At 33.5% G+C, this 23,505-nt stretch overlaps 3 protein-coding genes and 1 long non-coding RNA gene across 7 annotated transcripts; 2 read left to right on the forward strand and 2 right to left on the reverse strand.

The window, feature by feature from the left end:
• Positions 1–72: 72 nt before the first annotated feature.
• Positions 73–9,471, reverse strand: LOC137836111 (vacuolar cation/proton exchanger 3-like). The gene is made up of 10 exons (XM_068644961.1): positions 8,719–9,471; positions 8,604–8,632; positions 8,161–8,357; positions 7,863–8,075; positions 5,403–5,534; positions 3,885–4,001; positions 3,757–3,810; positions 3,474–3,590; positions 1,343–1,436; positions 73–375 (listed from the first exon to the last, which is right to left on the reverse strand). The coding sequence occupies exons 1-10, from the start codon at positions 9,051–9,053 to the stop codon at positions 365–367; spliced, it is 1,299 nt and encodes a 432-aa protein (XP_068501062.1). The 5' UTR covers positions 9,054–9,471; the 3' UTR covers positions 73–364.
• Positions 9,472–10,660: 1,189 nt separating this feature from the next.
• On the reverse strand, positions 10,661–11,119 carry LOC137834556 (uncharacterized). The gene is made up of 2 exons (XR_011084921.1): positions 10,993–11,119; positions 10,661–10,855 (listed from the first exon to the last, which is right to left on the reverse strand). It is a non-coding gene; the product is annotated as an uncharacterized lncRNA (long non-coding RNA).
• A 269-nt stretch (positions 11,120–11,388) lies between these two features.
• LOC137836106 (receptor-like protein kinase) lies at positions 11,389–15,265 on the forward strand. Its single transcript, XM_068644954.1, has 2 exons — positions 11,389–14,544; positions 14,662–15,265. The coding sequence occupies exons 1-2, from the start codon at positions 11,646–11,648 to the stop codon at positions 15,015–15,017; spliced, it is 3,255 nt and encodes a 1,084-aa protein (XP_068501055.1). The 5' UTR covers positions 11,389–11,645; the 3' UTR covers positions 15,018–15,265.
• Positions 15,266–17,542: 2,277 nt separating this feature from the next.
• LOC137836099 (protein MANNAN SYNTHESIS-RELATED 1-like) lies at positions 17,543–21,542 on the forward strand. Of its 4 annotated transcripts, none has more exons than XM_068644936.1 (7): positions 17,543–17,735; positions 17,836–17,989; positions 18,583–18,718; positions 18,821–18,891; positions 19,304–19,389; positions 20,250–20,829; positions 20,928–21,542. In XM_068644936.1, exons 2-7 carry the CDS (start codon positions 17,888–17,890, stop codon positions 21,183–21,185), a joined length of 1,233 nt encoding a protein of 410 aa, XP_068501037.1. In that variant the 5' UTR covers positions 17,543–17,735; positions 17,836–17,887; the 3' UTR covers positions 21,186–21,542. The 4 variants fall into 4 exon arrangements, with proteins under 4 accessions (XP_068501037.1, XP_068501038.1, XP_068501040.1 ...); XM_068644937.1 differs by having other exon boundaries at positions 17,550–17,714; XM_068644939.1 differs by having other exon boundaries at positions 17,582–17,714; positions 18,589–18,718.
• Positions 21,543–23,505: the final 1,963 nt, after the last annotated feature.

Raw genomic sequence — 23,505 nt, forward strand, 5'->3', positions numbered from 1 at the left:
AAAATGAACCCCTCAATATTGTCAAAAGAACACTGCAAACAAATAAATGAAAGAAAGAAAGCTTGACAATGATTGTTACTTTCAACGTGATTCATTAGAGATATGAAAGCCCACAGGCTACAAGATTTTATGGTGAATGAATTAAAACTATGAAAATAATACAGGTAACATACTCTCAAAATTCAATATATAATACAAGGCTGAAAATTTCCAGTACAACAAATTGCTCGTGATCACTTCAGGGGTTTCCGGGTCATGTTGAAAGCAGGTCGAAGGTTTTCTTGAACCCTTTCGAAATCCATGCTTCCTACGTTTTGGGTACAGAAAGTGGAACATTGACAACTACCACACCTACTCTAAATATTTAGTCATCACCTGTACCAGATTCCACAAACAGAGCATTAGACCAGGCCCTAACCATATATGTCAAACAAACAACCAAACATAATCCTAACTAAGTTTCGCTTTTTTATCAGCAAATAGCCTGATGTACAACTACCAATCATGGCTACACAGATTGAACATGATTAGATCTAGAGTCAAAATTGATTGGTGTGAAACTCCAAAAAATGAACATCCTAATATCATATCTAGAGGATATACTGTATTAACCAAATGAGAGGCCCCCTTACTTCTACCAAGATCTTAAAAATTGAGAACAATACAGAGCATATTCTGCAAAGATCAATTCATTAAATGGACCTGATAAACAAACTGCGATTAGCAACATGATGTGTCATGTCACTAAAATATATGGGTTCAACGACTTTGGGCTTGCAGAGGGAAAATTCAAGATACATTTCCAAGTGCTAACATTTGTTTGTGGGTGTGGGGTAGGGGTGTGTGTGTGGTGGGGGGCTGCAGTTCTATTTGGCCAAAGCTTTTGGAAATAAAAATTCCCCATGATTCTAGAATTTTATCTTTTCAAGAAAATCATTTCAAACTGATTAGGCAATAATGAACACCGGATAATAAAAATATTATATACTATTCTGGATTTTACTTAAGTCCGACAGTTACTCTGTTTAGCAGAATTGTGGAACTGGCAAATCCACTTTTGGTATAACATGTTCTAACCAGAAAGATGACATGTTATAAATCTGGAAGGGACAGAGCCCCAATATCCAGAAGTTCATATCATGTAACAAGCTATATACGTATCTTGAGAAGGAGAATGAGAAGGAGAAGAGACAGGTAGGCAAATACGTAAAAAAAAAGTCAAAAAACAAATTAAGCAAGCTTGTTGTGCGAAGTTTAGAAGAGAAATAGAGGAAATTCATCTAGATTCTTCCTCGTTATATAATTATTGTGAAACTATGCAGTATACTCCAAAGTAACTCACCACTTTTAGGGTCTACATGTACGAAAAAACTGGCGGCAACTATCAGATAACACAGCACAAGCATCAAGCCTTTAAAATAATTTGAGGTTCCTTCCTGCAAGTAAAAACAAATTAAAATGGTTGTCAAACACATTAACGATAGTAGTAATAACATTCCATACAATGGAATGAAAAACTGATGCCTGACATGGATTCCAATGATATCTTTCTCTCTTTGTTGATGTCATCTTAAAATTCACACATTTATAAAATATTGAAATTTTAGTCCCCATAATATAGGGTATTTTTCTTTTACTCCCTGCCATTAACTATAACTTTGATGACATCCTCATGATGTCATCACACAACACACGTAGCAAAATTATCACCTCAACAATTATGACATCCTTAAAAGTGTCACGTCAACATGATGTCGTCCAGGACTAAAATAAATAAAAAATGATATATTTAGAGACTAAAAAAAATCACAATTTTGTTTCATTTCAAAGATGGATGGGTTGTTGCTTGAAAGTGTTATATGAAGGATAGGATCGTTGACAACAAGTTCACCTCTCTATGGTCAGCAACTTGTTTCTTCTTCACAAAGTGTGGGGAAAGTAATATGTTTGAGCTTTATGCGTCTTCAAATGTGAGAGGTTCAAGAATTTTGATAGTGGAGAATGCCGTTTGCAAGTATTTTAAATCTGCTTTTCTTTTTTGGGAAGAGAAAGTAATTTAATTTTAAGACATTATTTCAGACACAAAATTGCACAATTCAATTTAAACCTTAATTTTTTCTCTCTAACTTTGCTTGATTTACAAGCATTTAGAACCAGTTCATCGACTTATTTTGATACTTCTATTTCAAATAACTAAAAAATGACATTAACAAAGACTAATAATTACAAACTATTTTTTTTAAGTAGAAAAAAATTCACATGTAGTTTATTATAGTGAACTTTTGTTATAAAAAATTATCACAGTTGAAGAAAACGAAAAAAATGGTAAATTATGTTTATGTTACAAATTATTGATTTAATAATTTTCAAACGAATTATTAGAGTTAGAACAAAAATATTACCTATATTTTTAATGTAACACTTAAATATATTTTGTAAATATGTCACTTTTTATTTTACTCTTTCAAAAATATGCTATTTTTTTGCTTAAAATCTTTGTAATGTTTTTTGTTTTAGCCCCTATCAATATTTCACTTTTAATTTTAGTTCCCACAAATAAAATAACTTTTAGTTTAGTCCCTATAAACATATCACTTTTTAATTTAATCCCTGGTGACATCATATAATGACATGTTAAATTGACAATTTTGTAGATGTGTCATGTAATCCCATTATCATCACATTACAAGCAAAACAAACTAAGGACGAAAACCATACAAAAAACAAAGTAGGGACCAAAATCAAAACAACCCTATATTATGGGACCAAAGAGTTAATTAAGCTTATTATTGTAGTAGATGGACTTTTCCTTGTTTCCTTTTGCCTCAGTTATCTACCATAACAACAAATTTCAAATGTAGAGAAACCCAATTCAAATAACACATATTGATGTAAATCGAGAATATGCCCATCAAATTTAATAAATTTACAGGTTGTGTTTATTAAACATTTAACTAAGATACCAAGACCTGCCTTTAAAAGAATTGATATAGTCAATTCTGGATTAAATTGGCAGCTCATTACTGTCTCTCTCTTCTGTTTTGATAGAGATAATTAATGTTTCTCCTCTCTACCAAGTTGAATAATTATTATGTAATACAACTAGTAACATCTAATACATGTGCCGATGTGCATAATGCTATAAAATTTGGCATTCACTCATACACACAAAGTTACTACTGATGCCTAGTTCTTTAATTAGATTTCGTAAGCAATAACAAAGTGACAAGAATCAAATTATTTTTTATATCAGACAATGACGAAGAATTGTGTTAATTCTGAATTTCCTAAATCTCCATACTCTCTCTTCAGCCACTTTTTATTTTTTTCACTCTACAATAAATTAAAACATAGGATTATAGGCTTGACTAAAACACCTTTAAAAGAGATCTAGCGTCCGACCATTAATTGCTTATAAGTTGGGAAACATTAACAACCACTACCAACACAAGTTAGAGGTAAGAAATCAATACCTGCATCATAAATGCAACTACCAACACGGTGATAAAAAGCGTGGCAGTCTCAAAGAGTTGAAAATTCAAGTCCATTTCTTTTCCCATGCACCATCCAACAACCACACAGAAGGGAATCTGCAATTTTCAAGAGAACAAGAATCATTAACTTTGTGCAATGATATACTAATTTTAAAAAGATAATAAACTCTAGTCCATTTCTTTTAACAGGATAGTTTATTCACAAAAGGATACACTAAATGTATACTCCAAATAACCATTTAATAACAGTTCAAGGCCATACCACAAACATAGATATCTGTGTAGACGATCCAATGGCAACTCCAATAGTAATATCCTGAGGAGAGATTGAATCCGTTAACAGATCAACAATATTCAAAGAATGAAGAGCAGGCTTTGAAAGGCACTTACAAGCTTGTCCTTTACGGCAAACATTATGGCACTGGCATGTTCTGCCGCGTTGCCTACAATTGGAAGCAAGATGACAGAAATAAAAGCCACTGACATATTTAATGACTCAGATGCACCCTGTAAGAGACCAGAAACACAATAAGTTTATGAATCAACTTATAACACAGTTTACAGACAATAAGAATATCAGCGTTTCTGTCTGTCAACAAGGACAGGAAATAGATATTTTGTAACAGTACTTGATCCATATAATTAGATTAGTACAAATTAAGGCTACAAGGCCAGTATTATATATCACCATTATTTAAAATCTTATTAGTGGATAGCAGTATAAATACAACTTTGTTTTGAGCTCGGTAGGTACTTTGAAATCATAAACAATCCTCAATATCTTCTTCCAATTTAATCACCCAAGTTGTATCTCTAGGGTGATATCTACTTCATTAACTTCTCCATCATTTTGCAACATGATCACATATACTTATAGTTAGAACCTAAGGTACATCTCCGATTTACCTAAGACATTGTCCTCTTTTTTTTCCGAAAAATTACAATGCTTATATACACTATCATGTCCGATTTACATAAGGAACTTGCCATGCAGAAACTCTGTAACCTGCATGACCACCGAATACCCTCAGTTATACAACATCAGACGGGGCAAACTGGTTGTGTGAGGATGGATAGTGGCTGGCACCCCCAAAATATGCCATTCTATCCTGAAACATAATACAGCTAGGGAGGATTTTTTTTTTTCCTTTTTTTTATTAATCATACATTATACTATTATAATAATATAAGATACTTTGTAATATTCAAAAAAAGAACAAATAAGGATATATTATACAATAGAGACAATAATCATATATAAATAGAATTATAATAAGTAGAAATTACACACACACACACAAATATATATATATATATATTTCTCTACTTGTATAAAATTACAATGTGAGTCATCTAGCTATCTACTATGCTGCTACAACCGTTTTAAGGGTGGCCACTTCATGCCGCTATTGAGTACTAGTGGTTGCAAGAGTGTAAGAACTTTAAACACTCCATTTTGTTTCTTAGCTTCTATTAAATACTCGCATTCCACCACCAAGAATTATTATCTATTGGTCCAAGTCTTTTGATTCACCCAAGATTGCTTATTAGACATCTTTTTCAGATGAAATTATACCTTCATTATCTATTACCTTACAGCAATATTTTTTCTTAAAGGTCTTATCACCCTTCAGCTGTCACCACGTTCTTGGAATAGTAACTTAGTTTTCTATTTATGGCTCTAAAAATGAACATCAAATATCAAGACCTTATATTGCATGGTAAGACTCTTTTTGGAATCATCTTGCAAACTCTTGTATTAGAGCACCTTGCCAAAAGAAATCAACAAATAAAATGAAAGCATAATTAAGAAAAAAAAAAATATAAAGGCTCAAACTCAGGATTCCAAGAGAATATACAATCATAGTAAATTAATGATCAAGAAGTTCTGAAATGATACAGCCATACCTGTAGGGCATCTACAAGGTATCCAGACAATATAGATACCCATGCTGTCAAAATAGCAAGCCAGGCTATTGCCTCCCACTGACTTAATTCAAGCTCTTCTTCCTCATCAGAATTTTCACCACTATCTCCTTCCTACATTATAAAGTAAGAAGATTATGTTTAAATGCACTGTTGAATGATATAGAAAAATGCATTCAATAGGAACCAATATACTGACGTAAATTCTTTGATATTTCGAAATATATGTTATGATTCAATATTCTGATCAACTTCAGAAAAAAAAAATTTAAACCCCCACCTGAGGGGTGAAAACATAAAAGAAAAGAAAGCTTTTTCCTTTTCTAATACAAGCAAAACAATGCTCCAAGTTGACATCTATCAAAATGCAAAGCCACCTTCATGGTAAAGTAGCAGATCTTGGACAGGGGAGTCATCCCCAACTTTTTACACTAATAAGATTTCCATAATATTCTCAAATGCTCTTTAAAGTTGTCTATTTCTTGATTATTAACTATGAAACACAAGGCGCGAACTCTTTCATGGACATCAATAGTTAACGCCACTAGAGTCTAAAATATAGGACACCAGACACCAGGAAACGGCATACACATGCACAATGCACAAAGAGAAACTTTAATACAATAATAAAGTATTAGATCTAAATTGATGGTATTTTCACTTCACCAAACCAATCTAGTATGTTTTTCCTATGACAACAAGCCTAAAAAAAGGGGATACAATATTTTTATTATTTTTTATTATATTTTAAGTTGACTTGTCTAAAAGTTAAAAAATGAATATTCTGTAAAATCATTACCGTTTGGCAATCCGGTGTTGGCTAAGTGTCTGAGTTGTGTAGAGATACAAGTGTCAAAGCCAACAAAAAAATGTTTTTTTAATTTGAAACCAAACTAGAAGTGTTTAAAGAAAAGGTGTCCGCAATTTGACACTTTGAACAAGAGAGATATTCCTGCTTTATAGATTATTAATAATTTTATGTCATTGAAAGAACATAGAGCATAACATTAACATCAGGTAAACTTTAATTGAAGTTGCTTATGATTATTATTATTATTATAGAAAATTTTACATTAATATTTTACTGGAAATTTTATCTTTTGATAACATTAATTCTTTATGAATGATTTTAAACATTAATAACACTTTTCCCACGTTAAGTATTTTATTAGTTAATTACCTTTTCAAACCATTAACTGTTTTGCCTTGTCAAACTAACTTTTTGCAAAACCTTTGTATCCTTGTCGAATACGAAGGTTATATAACGTGACTTAAACCTGTAAATATGTCTTGCATGTGGATTTTTCACGCAATTTATTTCTACACAGAATTTGAGCAAACTTTGCTAAGATTTTTGGGTAAAAATTAATTTCCTTAAATTTGTTGAAAATTTCATAACATTTTCTTTTGCTTATTTTCATACAAATTTTGTTTTGCATAAAATACTTAATATTTCCGACAATTTTCACAAGAAAAAGATGCAGATAAGTTCTCTAATTTTTTTTATTCAGTAGCAAACAAAGAAACAGAAGTCATAAAAAACAAAAATTGGGAAGTATTAATAATAATAAATTAAAATATATTTTAATAACACAAAAAGAAATTGATTAAGAAAATATTTAATATTTGAATAGTATAATGAAATGCTTAAAATCACCACCCATAAGGAATGATATTATCATAACAGTTTCATTTAATTTAAACATTATAAACCTTATTATTTTTATTTGACACTTCCAATTTTTTTTATTATACAAGCTCTGCCACTGCATCATGCAAGTTGCAAAGGAAGTTCGGTCACACCAATTAGATAGAGTCTGCTTTGATGAAACAAAAATAATGGTTGTGGCTGTGTTTCCATGGTCTTCGAGAGTCCACCAAAATTTGACTGAGAAGCTATACCTCACACCATGGCAATGTAGTCATCTTTCCCAGATCTTCATATTTGAAAATATTTTCCACACACTCTTTTGGTAAAATGCTTAATTAAATAAAATATTCGAGTCTAGCAATTGAAACAAAAACAATTTTCTTTCTTCTCGTGTATACATATCTTTCATCCACTAAACTCAAACTCGTATGTATGTTGAAGGTTTTAAAACTTTAACATGTATAATAAGGGTCTACTAGCAAAATGGTGACTGTTATATGTGTAATACTAATTAACACAGGGAAATGACAATGACTGGATAATTAAGTAAAGGACCATAGTTGTGACAACTAACACGAGCCAAATACATATTTATCTCCTTAAATAGTTGAAAACTAAAAATATCTAATTGCCACTACGCCTCGTATTCTCCTTGAGAAAGACAATGATAGCAAAACATAGACGGGCTTCACCCCAACCACATCACATGGTACATGTCATGATAATTATAAATCATAAACATGAGAGGAAAAGCAAAAAAAAGTTTACAAAAATGGGGCAAAAGAACTAACCTCATTAACTGGACTATAAACATTTTGCCGACTTCCAAGTTGAAAGAAAAGGTAGCTTGCATACGCCACCAGCATTATGCAGCTGCTAAATCTTGATAGAGACAACACTGACTTCCCTTCATGAACTTCTGAGTGAGTAAAGTAAAGCACAGCAGGAAACAGGATTCCCATTACAGCCATCAAGAGTAACCCAGAATTGACAACGGCAGCAGCCTGTTGCAAAGGCAAACTACAATGTGAAGCAAAACACGAAGAAACAATTACATGCACTAATCTTCACTAAGGTCATGAAATGTACCTTATCAAAAACCTGTACTTTTTGGTAATGGGCAATGCCACCGGTAAAGAAAGCACAGCCAAGAACTAGAAGCATATTTGACAGGATAGAACCAAGCAAAGATTGCTGAACAACTCTTATCATATTGCTTTTCAATGCGTAAATTGATATAATCATTTCAGTTGCATTCCCAAATGTGGCATTAAGCAGACCCCCAACTGCGAATACCAACACAAGTCAGTTCAATCGACACGTACTTTGATGCAAGGCTTACACAGAAAAGGAATAAATTAATACGATAAAGGACGGTGTTACTTTAACGGTATGCGTTACTCGTTCTCAACAAATAGTGTTTTATGTCATTAATCGATCATAAAGCATGATGCGTTATTGAACATAGTGAAAAGGTAATGTAAGATGATACATACAAGACTAGTTACTAAAAAAGGTACAACTATGTATACCTGTTGGTCCCGTGAAGAACGCAAGCTGCCTGGATCAAGGATTAGGAAATTGAGCGTGTTAGCGATGGATTAGAGAGGAGATTAGCATAGATTTGAGTGGAGGAGTGAGACTTACTCGGTGGCATAACCGAGACGTTCGGCCAAAGGAGCAATACCCAATAAGGTGAAGAAGAAGACCCATCCATGGTGTCCGGTGAGATAATGAAGTAAAATGGCGAATGGACCAAAGGGAAGCAAGATGTTGATCTTGGCCTTGATTAAGACAAAGTATATACTCCTGCTCATGCGTCTAATGTTGAAGGCGGAGGAGCTCCGGAAATCAACAACGGTGGGCTCGAAATTGAAGGGACGGACTTTGGAGGCGGATGGGGAGGAGGCGAAGGCAGTGTGGTCGGGATCCTCGAGGTTGTCGAAAGGATCGCGCTCTATCTTCTCCTCCGCCGGACCCATCTGCTAAGCACAGGAGAGGAGAGCACAGATCCAGCAAGCAGAGGAGTCCACTCACAGAGAAGAAAAGAGAAGAGAAGTGGAATCTAGGGATGCGATGAGTGAAGAAGAAGAAGAAGAAGAAGAAGAAGAAGCAAAGGAGCGAACTCAGAAATGGCAAAGACGATGTGATACGACACCGTTCAAATCATTTCCTGTTCGCGTTCGATGGCCGGCACCTACGCTGTGCCTGGCAAGTCAGCAGTCACACCTCCGAAGAACCTTCTGCGAAATCTCCTCTCTCTCTCTCTCTCTTTCTCTCTCTTTCTCTCTCTTCGCCAAATCTCAATGTCTTCCTTTCTCCTCCTCCTCCACGTGTCTTCTCTTGTTCATTACATCATTCATTCATTTTTTCATCCTTAAAATTAAATTTACTAAACCTATTATTTCTTTTCTTTAACTTCGTAAATAAACTAAATCAAAGGAGATTTCTTTCTATTCTTATCAGATGTGTGAGTTAGAATAATCTAAAGTGGAATCACTTTTCTTTTGATTTGATGTTTCCATTTTAAACCTGTACACATACTATTACTAAAATCAATAATTATATTTAAGATATTCTTTTTCTTAAAACTTAAAATTCTATTATACTTTTATTTTTCAAAAAATATTTTAAAAAAAAATATTTCAATTTCAAATCTAAAATATTCTATTGGTAGTATCTTTACAAGTTTTATGGATATTAAGAAAATGAAAATATTTCACCAGTAGAAGATATTAAGATACTCTCATACTCAACTTGAGTATGATATAAACTACGAATTTATATTATTATGAGTTGTTTTTTTTTCTTTATATAGAATAGTCTTATCTTTGATTTCTTTACATTGATGTTATTACTGACCAAATTTAATAATAAATATTATTTCTTATCATTATTCAAAATCCTTAATTTATACTAATACGATATTAATATTTTTAAATATAAATATCAATAAGTTCTAAAAGATAAAAAAAATTATTTTTAAGCTTGACTCTCAATAATATGATATTATTAACAGTTTCTTAAATCGAATGTGACGATTGAAACTTCTCCGTAAAAGTCAATATTACGGCATTGTATTCTTGAATGAAATCGTAGTTTTTACTGTAAAAGATAATATTTATAATTCTGTAGGATAAGAATATAATCTAATTCTTTTAAAAACACTTTTTTATAGTGGCTTTGATTTTTGGAAAGTTATAGAGTTTGAAAGAAACTAATGAGGAGCAGTGAGAGATATGCTAAGTTTTTGGATAGAAGCAAATAAGTAAAATGATAAAGTCGAAATTATTGAGATTGTGATACATATAAGCTTATAGATAAACTTTTCGACATTGACACGCGTCAACATTCCTCAAACTCATAATTTGATTCGTGCGTGAGTAATTTTTAAATTTTCATATCAAAATTAATTATATTAGTATTATCTAGCGAACTAAATAATATTATTATTTTGTGTATTATAAATAAAGTGTAATTTACCATAAAAAAAATATAAATAGGACGGTGACAAACATTATAGCCGTTACTACTGATTTTATTATAATTTAACTCTTTCAAGCAGAATCAAATTTATGTTATTTTCCAATTTCTCACCAAAACTTCAACCAGTAGATGCATTATTATGGTAAAATGTTGTGATTACATCACGAAATTTATGAATATCTCCATTCTCCACAACATAAGCATCTATCTACCTCAACCCTGTTTTCTAGAGTACAAAATTTGCAACACCAAACTTTGAACTTGGAAACATCTTTCTGCATAATCTCTGTTCCACAGGCTTCTCATGCAATACACCAAATCATCAGAATTCATAGAACATTGTACATACATAATTTAATATAAAATGAAATCAAAACAAGAACTGCTTTATACAATCTATCAGTTTCATTATCATACAACCATAACAAATTGTACCTTATTTAACAAAGTGCAGGTGTTGCACTGCCATCTTGCTCCCTCAAATGTTTCCTTGGCTGTTGCAGATTGAATAGATCTTGCAGAGGTAGTATTCTCCCTTATATAAGGCTCACTCCCTAGAGACTTTGCCCCCACACCACATGCAGTCACAATCTTGTTTAGTTTATACCCTCAATAAAATATTAATATTTATAATAAAAATCAGATACACAATAAAAAATATGCATTTGACATTTCAATCAATTAATATTTTAATAATATTTAATTTATTTTTATTTTAAAATATTATTATATTATTTTAATGGTTACTTTTTGGACGTTAAACAAATCATTCCTAATGAAAAAAGAATATTATTATCACTGTTATTATATGAGTAGGTGAATGTGAATATCAATCCACTTAGTTTGTTTGCATGCACCACTCTTGTTCTTGTCTTTTCTCTCTTTCGTTCACAAGTCAATAGTTCAAACTCCTACATACCAGTACATTAATGTGAATGCAACAGAGACCGTTTATTTGTTTCTGACAACATTAAATGACCCTTTGTCTTGTCCTGCCACATTCCACATTCAAGCATGAGTGATAGTTCATTTCCCATGGCAGCAGTGCTTCACCAAGGTTAGGCCTTTATGCTCCTCTACATCTAAAAATGCATTCCACCATCTTCACGAGGTGGTCTTTTTTCTTTTCTTTGTTCTTTTATGCTGTCTCTGCACTCACCTCCGATGGGGTCACCCTGTTGTCACTCATGCGCCGTTGGGCATCTCTGCCTCCTTCCATGACCACCACCTGGCTTGCCTCTGACTCCACTCCATGCTCCTCCTGGGTAGGAGTCCAATGTGACCATGCCCACCATGTCGTCTACCTTAACCTCACAGGTTATCAGATTTCTGGTCAATTGGGTCCTGAAATTGGAAATCTTTCTCGCCTACACTACTTAGACCTGACTGACAACAACCTTAATGGCCAAATACCTCACTCATTACAAAACTTGCATAGCCTCCGGTTTCTCAGCCTTGCTAATAATCAGCTATCTGGTGAAATTCCACATTCCTTGACTCAAATCCCTACACTGCATTTGGTTGATCTATCATATAACATTTTAAACGGGTCCATCCCCACCAGTATTGGGAACATGTCTGAGCTCCTTCAGTTGTATCTTCAGAGTAACCACTTGTCTGGGACAATTCCTTCATCCACTGGGAATTGCAGTAAATTACAAGAATTCTTTTTGGATAGGAATGAGTTGGAGGGTATCCTGCCTCAGAGTCTGAATAATCTCAATCATTTGGCTTATTTTGATGTGGCCGGGAATAGACTTACGGGTTCAATTTCTTTGGGTTTCAGTAGTTGTCAAAATTTAGTATTTTTGGATCTCTCATTCAATGACTTTAGTGGTGGCCTTCCCTCAAGCATGGGGAACTGTAGTAGTTTATCGCAACTTGTTGCTGTGAGCTGCAATTTGGTTGGGAATATTCCGCCCTCCTTTGGTCTACTCACCAAGCTTTCTATTCTATACCTTCCAGAAAACCATTTATCTGGAAGAATACCTCCAGAAATTGGAAACTGCAAGTCTCTGACAGAGTTACAACTGTATTCCAATCGACTTGAGGGAAACATTCCAAGTGAATTGGGAAAACTGAGAAAACTGGTGGACTTGGAATTGTTTTCAAATCAATTGAGTGGTGAAATTCCACTCAGCATCTGGAAGATTAAGGGTCTTGAGAGTCTGCATCTGTATAATAATAGTCTTTCTGGAGAATTGCCATTGGAGATTGCGGAACTCAGGCAGCTGAAAAACATCTCGTTGTTTAACAACCAGTTTTCCGGTGTCATACCTCAAAGCTTGGGAATTAACAGCAGTTTAGTTCTATTGGACTTCACAAATAATAAATTCACTGGCAACATCCCACCAAATCTGTGTTTTGGCAAGAAGTTAAAGATCCTGACTTTGGGTATGAATCAACTTCAAGGTAGTGTACCTTCTGATCTTGGGAGCTGTACAACCCTTACAAGATTAATCCTCAAACAAAATAATTTTACTGGGCCTCTTCCTCATTTTAAGAGCAGCCAAAATCTCGTTTATATGGATATTGGCAACAACAAAATTCATGGAGCAATTCCATCAAGTTTGGGAAACTGCAGACGTATCACAGACTTGATTTTGTCCATGAACGAATTTACAGGGCCCATACCCTCAGAGCTAGGGAACCTAGTGAATCTTCGAACTTTGAATCTCGCTCACAACAACTTAGAAGGTCCTTTGCCTTCTCAGCTATCAAAGTGCACCAAAATGGACAGGTTTGATGTGGGGTTCAATTTCCTAAATGGTTCATTGCCATCAAGTCTGCAGAACTGGACAAGGCTAACCACATTAATTTTGAGCGAGAATCACTTCAGTGGGGGCTTCCCATCTTTTCTGTGGGAATTTAAAATGATTTCTGAGCTACAACTTGGTGGCAATCTGTTTGGAGGCAAAATTCCCATATCGGTTGGAGCAATGCCGGAAGTGATCTATGATTTGAATCTAAGTTCAAATTTGTTGACAGGTGAAATTCCTGTAGAGATTAGGAACCTGAAAATGTTGCAAACATTGGATCTGTCTCAGAACAATTTGACAGGAAGCATAGAAGTTCTTGGAGAACTCATCTCCTTAGTGGAACTCAATATTTCTTACAATTCTTTCCGTGGTCTTGTACCAAAGACGTTGATGAAGTTGCTTAATTCTCCCTTGTCATCATTCCTTGGCAATCCTGGCCTATGCATCAGATGTTCAGCCTCAGATGGCCTGGCTTGCTCCGAAAGAAGCTCTATAAAATCATGTGATGACAAATCTAGTGAACAGAAAGGCTTCAGTAACGTTAAAATTGTGATGATAGCTCTTGGATGCGCCATATTTGTTGTTTTGTTGTTGCTGGGAGTATTTTGTATTGTTGTTTTTGGCAGAACAGCTAAGCAGGAAAACCATATCTCTACTGAACAGGGTTCTTCATCCCTTCTTAACAAAGTCATGGAGGCTACAGAAAACCTGAATGATCGGTATATTATTGGTAGAGGAGCCCATGGAATTGTTTATAAAGCTCTGACGGGTCCAGACAAAGCTTTTGCTGTGAAAAAGATAGGATTTGCTGCGAGCAAAGGTAAGAACTTGAGCATGGTGAGAGAAATTCAGACCCTTGGGAAAATTAGGCATAGAAATCTGGTCAAGTTGGAAGAATTTTGGATTAGAAAAGAGTGTGGTCTAATTTTGTACAGCTACATGGCAAATGGAAGTCTCCATGACGTTTTGCATGAAAGGACACCAGTACCAACCTTAGAGTGGAATGTCAGGTATAAGATAGCTGTTGGAATTGCTCATGGATTGGCTTATCTCCACTATGACTGTGACCCTCCCATAGTGCACAGAGACATCAAGCCCAGCAATATACTTCTGGACTCTGATATGGAGCCTCACATTGCTGACTTTGGAATTGCCAAACTTCTGGAACAGTCTTCTGCTTCAAATACTTCCATTTTTGTGCCGGGTACAATTGGTTATATTGCTCCAGGTAAGTCTAGTACATCATTATTGATTGGATATTTTGTTTCCCTCATAAATCAGATTCAATAAATGTTCTTATGGATTAAGTAACAAGTTTACATTGGGTTGTTTGTGACATGGACAGAGAATGCTTATACAACAACAAATAGTAGGGAGTCTGATGTGTACAGTTACGGGGTTGTTCTGCTTGAGCTGATAACCAGAAAGAAGGCAGTAGCAGATCCTTCGTACTTGGAGGGTGGTGTTGTGGTGGATTGGGTTAGGTCTGTGTGGAGGGAAACAGGAGAAATTCATCAAATTGTTGATTCATTCCTTTCTGACCAATGTGTAGATACCCATATAATGGAAAACGTTACCAAAGTGCTTATGATTGCTTTGAGATGTACTGAGAATGATCCACACAAGAGACCCAGAATCAGAGATGTTATTAATCAATTATCAGATGCTAATCCACAGACAAGAAGCACAAAGGGTATCTAACTATCTGTCATCATGCTACAGCTTCTACAGCTTTTGCAGCATGCATTTTACTCCTTCTCTCACCAATCCAATGCAAAATTAGCTAATGTTTAATAGTAACAACAATGGTAGCAGTGTTGTACTTTTTTTATATTTGAATCTTTGCTGCTAAATAGGTTATGGTGTGTGTGGTATCGTTGCTTACCTTGGTAACTTAATTTTGGTTTATTTGGAATGTTGGATGAATCAAAGTAATGTTCTTTAAGGCATCCACAGATCCAAGAGCCTTGCACACACAAGCTGCATCGATGATGAAAATAATAATAATAATAATAATAAGTACAAATAAAAATAATAATAATAATAATAAGTACAAATAATAATAATAAGTACAATTACTGCTCTGCTAAATTATCATTTGATCTGACTGCTTACCTTCCTACACCCTCCATTATCTTCATTAATAATCATTATTTAAGACTAATTAAACTTGAATAATAATGTAGATAATGTGAAATACATGATATACTGAGCGGTTTAAATAGGAAAAACACAAATAATTATATATTGTATATTCATAATAAAATCGTGAATTTATCAAAGTTTAAGTTTTAATTTTTTTTATTAATAGTTGAGATTATTCAATTTAGTCTTCTAAACTCATGAATCACTGGTTTTCAGAAGAGATAAAGTGGACTTGGCTCTCATAAAATAGATAACTGTAAAATATAATTAAGGCAACTTTCTATTTTAAATTAATGATTAAGATTTTAATAGCATTATAATTTATTACACGCGTGCATATATATTTACTATAATTATATCCTGTTCTCTAAAATTTTAAGAGCTATGTATCTTATTTTTGTGTAATCTTTTTACTTATTGATGTTTAAGTGTTTATTTGTTTATATTTCGTGTTCTTCACATTATGATTGTATATATTGAAAATCTGTCACAACATTTTAACACAAATCTGTCACAATAAACAGCAATTAAGCATTATATTAGGACATTCCATCTAATCCCATCTCTTCACTCTAAATCGTTGCATTTATGCGGTTATAAGTATACAATTATTTTTTTTATATGTTCAATTATAATAATTTCATATCAAGATTGAAAATTGAACTTCACTTTAATTAAGAAGGGGTGGAGTGTACTTTTCTCTACAAATTTTAGCATTTGATATCACATTTTATTCTTCTCACATTAAATAATTTTGTTTTCAACTTTTATACAGAGTACCGGCTAGAATCGAAAATCCCAAAATTTCAGTATCAACATAAAAAAATAATTAACTCATGGTAAATCGTATAAAAAATTAACTAATACACTTTTAATTATGGTATGCATGATAATCACGATCTAACACTAAAAGAGTTCATCATATCACAATCACCTAAATAGCTAAAGATACATTATTTATTATAATATTTATTGTTTTCGTTGATAGAATACTTACTTAAAGATTAAAGAACCTTTTGTAAATATACTTCCAACCGAGAGCCGAAACCTAAATACCAGAAAAAAAAATAAAAAAAAATAATTAATAAAAAAAATACGAGATTAATTGTTCAAATCGTTCAATTGTATGGTCTCATCCCATATATATATATAAAAGAACTTAGTTGTGATGATAAAAGACAAATTAATTATTTTCTAAATATGGTATGGTATATTTATATTTGTAAAAGAAAAAGGCAACATGGTCTTAAGTCACTAATCAATTGAATGATTATGTGTTTGTTTCATCTCAGTGGTTGTTTGTAGGTTGTAGTCAATCTCAATAACTCACTGCACATTGTTTACACAAAAAAACAATGCTCTTTATGATTTGCAGCAAACTCACTTTCTTTTACCTACCAATATGAAAATAACAAATACCAAATACCTCTTCAGTAATCTATGTACTAAAGGTTAAGACTTTAGACTGAACAAGTTGAGATGTCTTTGTAAATAGCTCAAACTTTAGACTGAACAAGTTGTGATGTCCAATATCTTTGTACCATCACATCTAACCACACCACATATACAAATAAAAATAATCATCTCATATTTAAATTGTTAACATGCATATATTTATATTAAACTTATATATTTAGATTTTGTATCAATTAAATAGGTGTTTTTTTTAAATCTTCCGTTATCTGTGATAAAAGAGAAATAACTTACAAATAAATATGCAGTTTGAACCACCAATTTTAATGTAAATATAACTTAAAACATCGAGTATATAACTTTTTCATATGTAAGTTAAAATGTTTTCTATTATGAATATCTCTTGCCTCTTATAAAATACATTTGTAAATAAATATAGGTATTTATACGCGTAAATATGTGAAATATAGGTATTAAAGTACATCTTTATAAAAATAAAATATATTATGCATGGAGGAAGAAATTTAAAATAAAAATATTCATGTATAAAATAAAATAAGATTTATTTTTTGAAATTATATGCAATAATGTCTACATTTAATTAATTAGTTTGTATGCATATATTTTAAAAATACAGTGAAAGCAGAATTAAAGGGTCAACAAAAGTTGTGCAGTGGTTGAAAAGAATCAGAAAAACATATTTGAAGGAAAAAAAAAAAGAGACAGTGGAGAGAGGAAGAGTAAGGATGTTGGAGAAGATTTGATTTTTGCAGAGGAAGTGTCGGTGGTGTAAAAAGTAGAAAGCTTTGTTAATAAATAATAATTAGAAAGAGGAAGTTGGTATGAGGCATTAGCATACTTGTATGTGTTTGTTGAGTGAATTTTGTTATCTTCCATGTGCTCAAGCTTCCAACTTCATCTCATCACATCTCATTGTTCCAAGGTTCCTTTTTGTTTTCAGAGGGTTTGTTAAAAAGGCGAGGGATTGAAACAGAGGAGAGAAGAAAGAAGACATGGGAGTGGATTTGAGACAAGTGGTTGCGGCTGCTCTCACCCTCACAATGTTTGTCATGCTTGGAAATATGATCAAAAGAGACCATTTTGATTCACTTCAAGTAACCCCTTCTTCTCTAACATCTTTCTTTCCCTTCCCCATTACTTGTTCATTTCCATTGCCATTGTCATTTCCATTTCCATTTCCATTTCCACACTTCACTCACACCACAACACACACATAACCCTTCTATTTTTCTTTTCCACATATCTTATTTATAGATCCCTTGTTTACTACACTCACAAACTTGAGCCTGGAGAGAAGACCTTAATTGTTTTATAGATAATTTTCAATTAAACACTCACACGAATGCTTTGTACTCATTCATTCTCTTCAATTCCATCACAGAAACTTGTGTTGTGCAATGATTGTCAAACTATTGTTAACTATTTAGCCCACATTTCAGTATCTGAACTTCCAATTCCTATTGGCAGTCAATTAGTGTTCTCTAATGATAGAATTTTGAAAGAAAGTATGAACTCTGGCCAAATCCCAGACTCTCTGATCTCTATTTCACTCTTCTCCCATCTACTCTATCTCTCTACCTTTTCTCATCAGCAGCAGCCCAGTTTCTAGAGCTGGCTTATTTCGACTTTTACTCTTCTCATTTTCAAAGACACTGATTTCTTATTTTTTTAACTTTTACTTTGCAAGGAAAAGCTACCTGGAGGATCGGAGGATTCCAACTTTGAGAATGCTAAGTTTGATGCTACTCATGTGAGAAAGAATATAGGACTTTGGAAGGGAGACATGGATGACCTAAAACCGTGTTGGGTTAAGCCATCTGCTGGTAAGTTTTTGTTTTAAGACTCACAAAAGTGTTGAGGAACTTGTATCATACAAATGCTACCAAATAGTAAATATTAGACACTTGTGTTGTCATGGGTGGCAGATGATGTGGAGCGGACTGAAGGATTTGTTACTTTTGCATTAACCAATGGCCCGGAATACCATATTTCTCAGGTAACTTATTCAATCATTATGGTTAACTTGTTGAGAAGTTGCTTATGTATGGCCCGGACTGATGATGATTATGTGAAGTTTTACTATGTTTTGCTACAATGTTATTTATGTCATCTTTATTCATGTAACTTATTGGTAGATTGCGCTGCATGTGATTCTTTGTGCGTTCAATCTAGAACTTATCCTTGAAGTCAAGTATAGAGTTGAACACTTTCGAAAAGTGATGACTGCTTTGCCTCTTCTTTTCCCCCTTCCTGACTGTCGATGCTAGTTGCTAACATTTATATTCGTCAGTGCTTTATTTGTTGCCCATAGCTTTAGATGTACTCAAATGATCAATAAAAAATGTACTCAGATCCTGATAGATATGCCTGATTTCCTTATTCTCTAACATTCCAGTGATGGTTATCAGATAGCAGATGCAGTGATTGTTGCTAGAAGTCTGGGGGCAACGCTTGTGATACCTGACATCAGAGGAAGCCAACCTGGTGACAGGAGGTTAGTGCTAAATTTTATTCTATAGAAGACTATATACTTGGCAGAGGTCTCTCTATGGATGAGAGCATTTATTTTAATCCCATGTCCATATTTTAACCTCTGCTTTGCTTAGACTATATAGGGTTCCCTCCTCCTTCAGTAATTTGACAATATTGTTTTCAAACGAGTCTGCGATGTTGCATCTTGCATCCTGTGTTTGATGTTGATCATCATTTTTTGTTATCATATCAACCAATATGCGTAAGCTTTTGTTCTAAACCATAAGCTGAAAGTGAATTAGGCTTATTTCTCAACTGCTGACTAAATTTTTTTTTTCCTGCCTTTTTGTTTCTGTAATTAGGGTCTAAATTTTCTCAGAAACCAACCTTGTTCTTTCCCTTAAAAACTTGGGCTTTTGGATCATTGGTCCTTGAAATAAGTGATGCTAGTTTATTTTATTAGTCGTTCTCCAGACATCTTGCATTAATGATTCTTTTACTATTAAGAAACATTGTACAAGTGATGGAAGTAATTATGACAAGGAAAAGTGTAGGTAGATGGTTTCTGTTTGTGATATATATCAACCACATGATTGAAAAGCATGGTGAGAAAACTTCTCATATAATCTGTACTGTTATAAGGTTTACTCGTTAATACTCGTGACTCATTTTGATGCCCCCCATCCTCACCCTTACGTGGTTGTAGACTAAAAGTAAAATAGAAAATGGCTTCCTGCACTCCATTAAACAAGGGCCAATCTGAGCGTACTTAATTGTAGATGTCATTGATGAATAGCTCTTGAACTCAATTCTCAATTCAGTCTAGTTTACTTTTGAGTGTAATGGTGTAGACGTTCCTAACTAATATAATTGAAATGTCAGGAATTTTGAGGACATTTATGATATTGATGTGTTCATGAAAAGCATGGAAGGGGTAGTCAGAGTGGTAAAGGATCTTCCTGCTCATATATCAACACGGAATATTGCTGCTGTGAAAGTCCCTAATCGGGTTACAGAAGATTACATAGCTGAACATGTGGAGCCAATATACCGAACAAAGGGAAGTGTAAGACTTGCAACTTACTTCCCTTCAATAAACATGAGAAAGGCAGGGAAAAAAGGCGACACTGATTCTGTAGCATGCTTAGCAATGTTTGAAAGTTTAGAGTTGCAGCCAGAAATGCATGAAGTGGTTGACTCAATTGTTGAAAGACTAAGAACTTTAAGCCGAAATTCAGACGGAAAGTTCATAGCTGTGGACTTAAGGGTTGAGATGCTGGATAAGAAGGGCTGCCAAAATAGTGATAACGATGGGGAGAAAAGCTGCTACAATGCACAAGAGATTGCAGTATTTTTGAGGCAGATTGGTTTTGACAAGGATACCACAGTTTATGTGACTGAATCAAGGTGGGATAGCAGCCTTGATTCTCTCAAGGATTTGTTCCCTAAGACGTATACAAAGGTGAGATAAGTTGTTTCTGTCTCTTATCATTCAAATTAGAATCATTTTTTTTACTTGGAAGTAGACATTAACTCCTTGATGATTGTTGGTTGGTGCAGGAAGCCATAATGCCAGCAGATAAGAAGAAAAAGTTCCTAGATTCTGAATTTGAGAAAGTGATTGACTTTTATGTTAGTGCAGAGAGTGATGTGTTCGTACCAGCAATTTCAGGCCTGTTCTACGCGAATGTAGTTGGAAAGAGAATAGGTTCTGGAAAAACACGCATACTGGTTCCAGCTTCATCTGCTTCAGCCTCCAATTTTCTCTCTCCTTATGTCTCCAACAAAAACCACTTTGCTTATTCTTGTTACTGTTAGTAACAACCTGTGCATTTATTTGTTATGCTCCAAGACAATCACGGTTCCCCAAAACTACTCGCCCCTTATGGCTTTTTGCATTCACCAAAAGGGTTGAACTTTTCTATTCAACTCACGGTCAAATGTGTACAGAGCGGTTTCTGTTCATCACAGTTTGTTTGTAAAATTCTGGTTGCCTCATTTTTATTTATCATAGTTGGTGGTGAAACTAAAGATATGTATTTGTTTATGATATAGTAGCAATGCATGTATTGAATTTTTGTGTGATAAAAAAGCTATATCACCTATTCTTGGGAGTAAGATAATTTGTATGCACATTTCCATTTCATTAAAAGATTTTAATTTGATTATTGGTGAGATGATGAGGGACAGTTTCTCAATCAATAGCTATAATACTAGATCTGGAGAGAAAGAAAAGGTCGAAGTGAACATGATTCCCTTTACTGACTATGATGAATGAGGTGTAGGAATAGGATGCATGTACTCTCTAGTATGGTATGGCAGATTAAGGGTAAGGGTAATGATACATTGACAACTCACATTTTTTATAAAATTATATTATAACTCTCAATACTATTATTTTAATATTTTTTATATCATTTAATTTCAAACTTATTTTTTATTATATATATTTATTTCTAAACTCATCATATCAAGAGTTGCATACAATTTTGTTTACTCTCGGTCTGACACTTACTATGCCTTGTTTTTTTGAGTCTTTTGGTCTAAAATTTTTACCAGACATTCGACATTGTGATATTGAGTTTTGACAGAGATTTGAGTTCCAAATTCATCCAACAATATTTGATATAAATTTTTTATTCATCACTATCAGGGTTGAAAGGAAGGTTCGTTTGTATGTAAAACTGTTTGATTTTTTTCCTATGTGAATACTCATCTGTTTAACGTGAAATTTGTCAGGGTTTGTCCTAGGTTCAGTCGAGATTCTTACATGGAATTTCAACAAAAAATTATTTTGGGAGAATTTTTCAAAAATTTTGTGCAAACAAAGGCTATCATCTACCAAAAATTGTGAAATTTCGTCATACTTTCTACAATTTTATTCTGGGTCCATATTGCGTTAAAAAATTATGAACAAATTCACAAAAATACTTTCATATGTTGTTTGCACTCTGCTAAGGAGGCACATCCATAAACAAATCACAAAGAGGAGATATAGGAAAGAAAAGTAAGGACATTTTGTTTATGAAAAACCGGTTTTGTTCACTCTCGAACTGAGACTTACTACGCCTTATTCCCTTGGTCTTTTGGTATGAAATTTTTAACAGACATTCTTCATTGTGTGTATTGAGTTTTTTCTGGAATTTGAGCCCTGAATTAGTCCCACAAGAGTTGAAATAAATTTTTTATTTATCATTGTTAGAGTTGAATGGAAGGTTTGTTTGTGTGTAAAACTATTTAATTTTTTTTCTAGGTAAATAGTCATCCGTTTGAGGTGAAATTTGTCGCATTTTGTCCCAAATTTTGTTGAGATTCTTACGTGAAACTTCAACAAAAAATTATTTTGGGAGAATTTTTGAATTTTTTTTTTGCAAACCAAGGCTATCCCTCTACAAAAATTTGTGAAATTTCGCCCTACTTTCTACAATTGTATTCTGGATCCATATTGCGTTGAAAAATTCCGAAATAATTCAATCAAGTACTTTAATATGTTGTTTACACTCATCTAAGGAAGCACATCCATAAAGAAATCACAAAAATGAGATATAGGGACGAAAAGGAAGAACATTTTATTTTCAGAAAATCGGTTTTGTTCACTTTCGGTTTGGGATTTACTATGCCTTATTCCTTGGGTCTTTTGGTATGAAATTTTTACCAAACATTCGTCATTGTATTTATTTAGTTTTGGCTGAGATTGGAGCCCCAAATTCGTTCCGCAAGATTTAAAATAAATTTTTCATTCATCACTACAAGGTTGAAATGAAAGTTCGTTTGTGAGTGAAACTATTTGATTTTATTCCTAAGTGAATACTAGTCCATTTGACGTGACATTTGTTGCGTTTTGTCCCAAAATTCAGTCGAGACTCTTACCTGGAATTTCAGGAAAAAAAATATTTCGGGAGAATTTTTCACGTGCAAACCAAGGCTATCCTCTAACAAAACTTGTGAAATTTTGCCCTACTTTCTGCAATTTTTTTCTGGGTCCGTATTGCGTTGAAAATTTTTGAAAAAATTCATGCAAGTAGTTTCATATGTTGCTTGCACCCAGGTAAGGAGGCACGTCGGTAAACAAATCACAAAAAAGAAGATACAGGGAAAAAAATCCAGGACGTTTTGTAGTCGGAAAACAACTTTGTTC

The sequence above is a fragment of the Phaseolus vulgaris genome, chromosome 5 (assembly GCF_000499845.2).
Source record: "Phaseolus vulgaris cultivar G19833 chromosome 5, P. vulgaris v2.0, whole genome shotgun sequence".
NCBI lineage: Eukaryota > Viridiplantae > Streptophyta > Magnoliopsida > Fabales > Fabaceae > Phaseolus > Phaseolus vulgaris.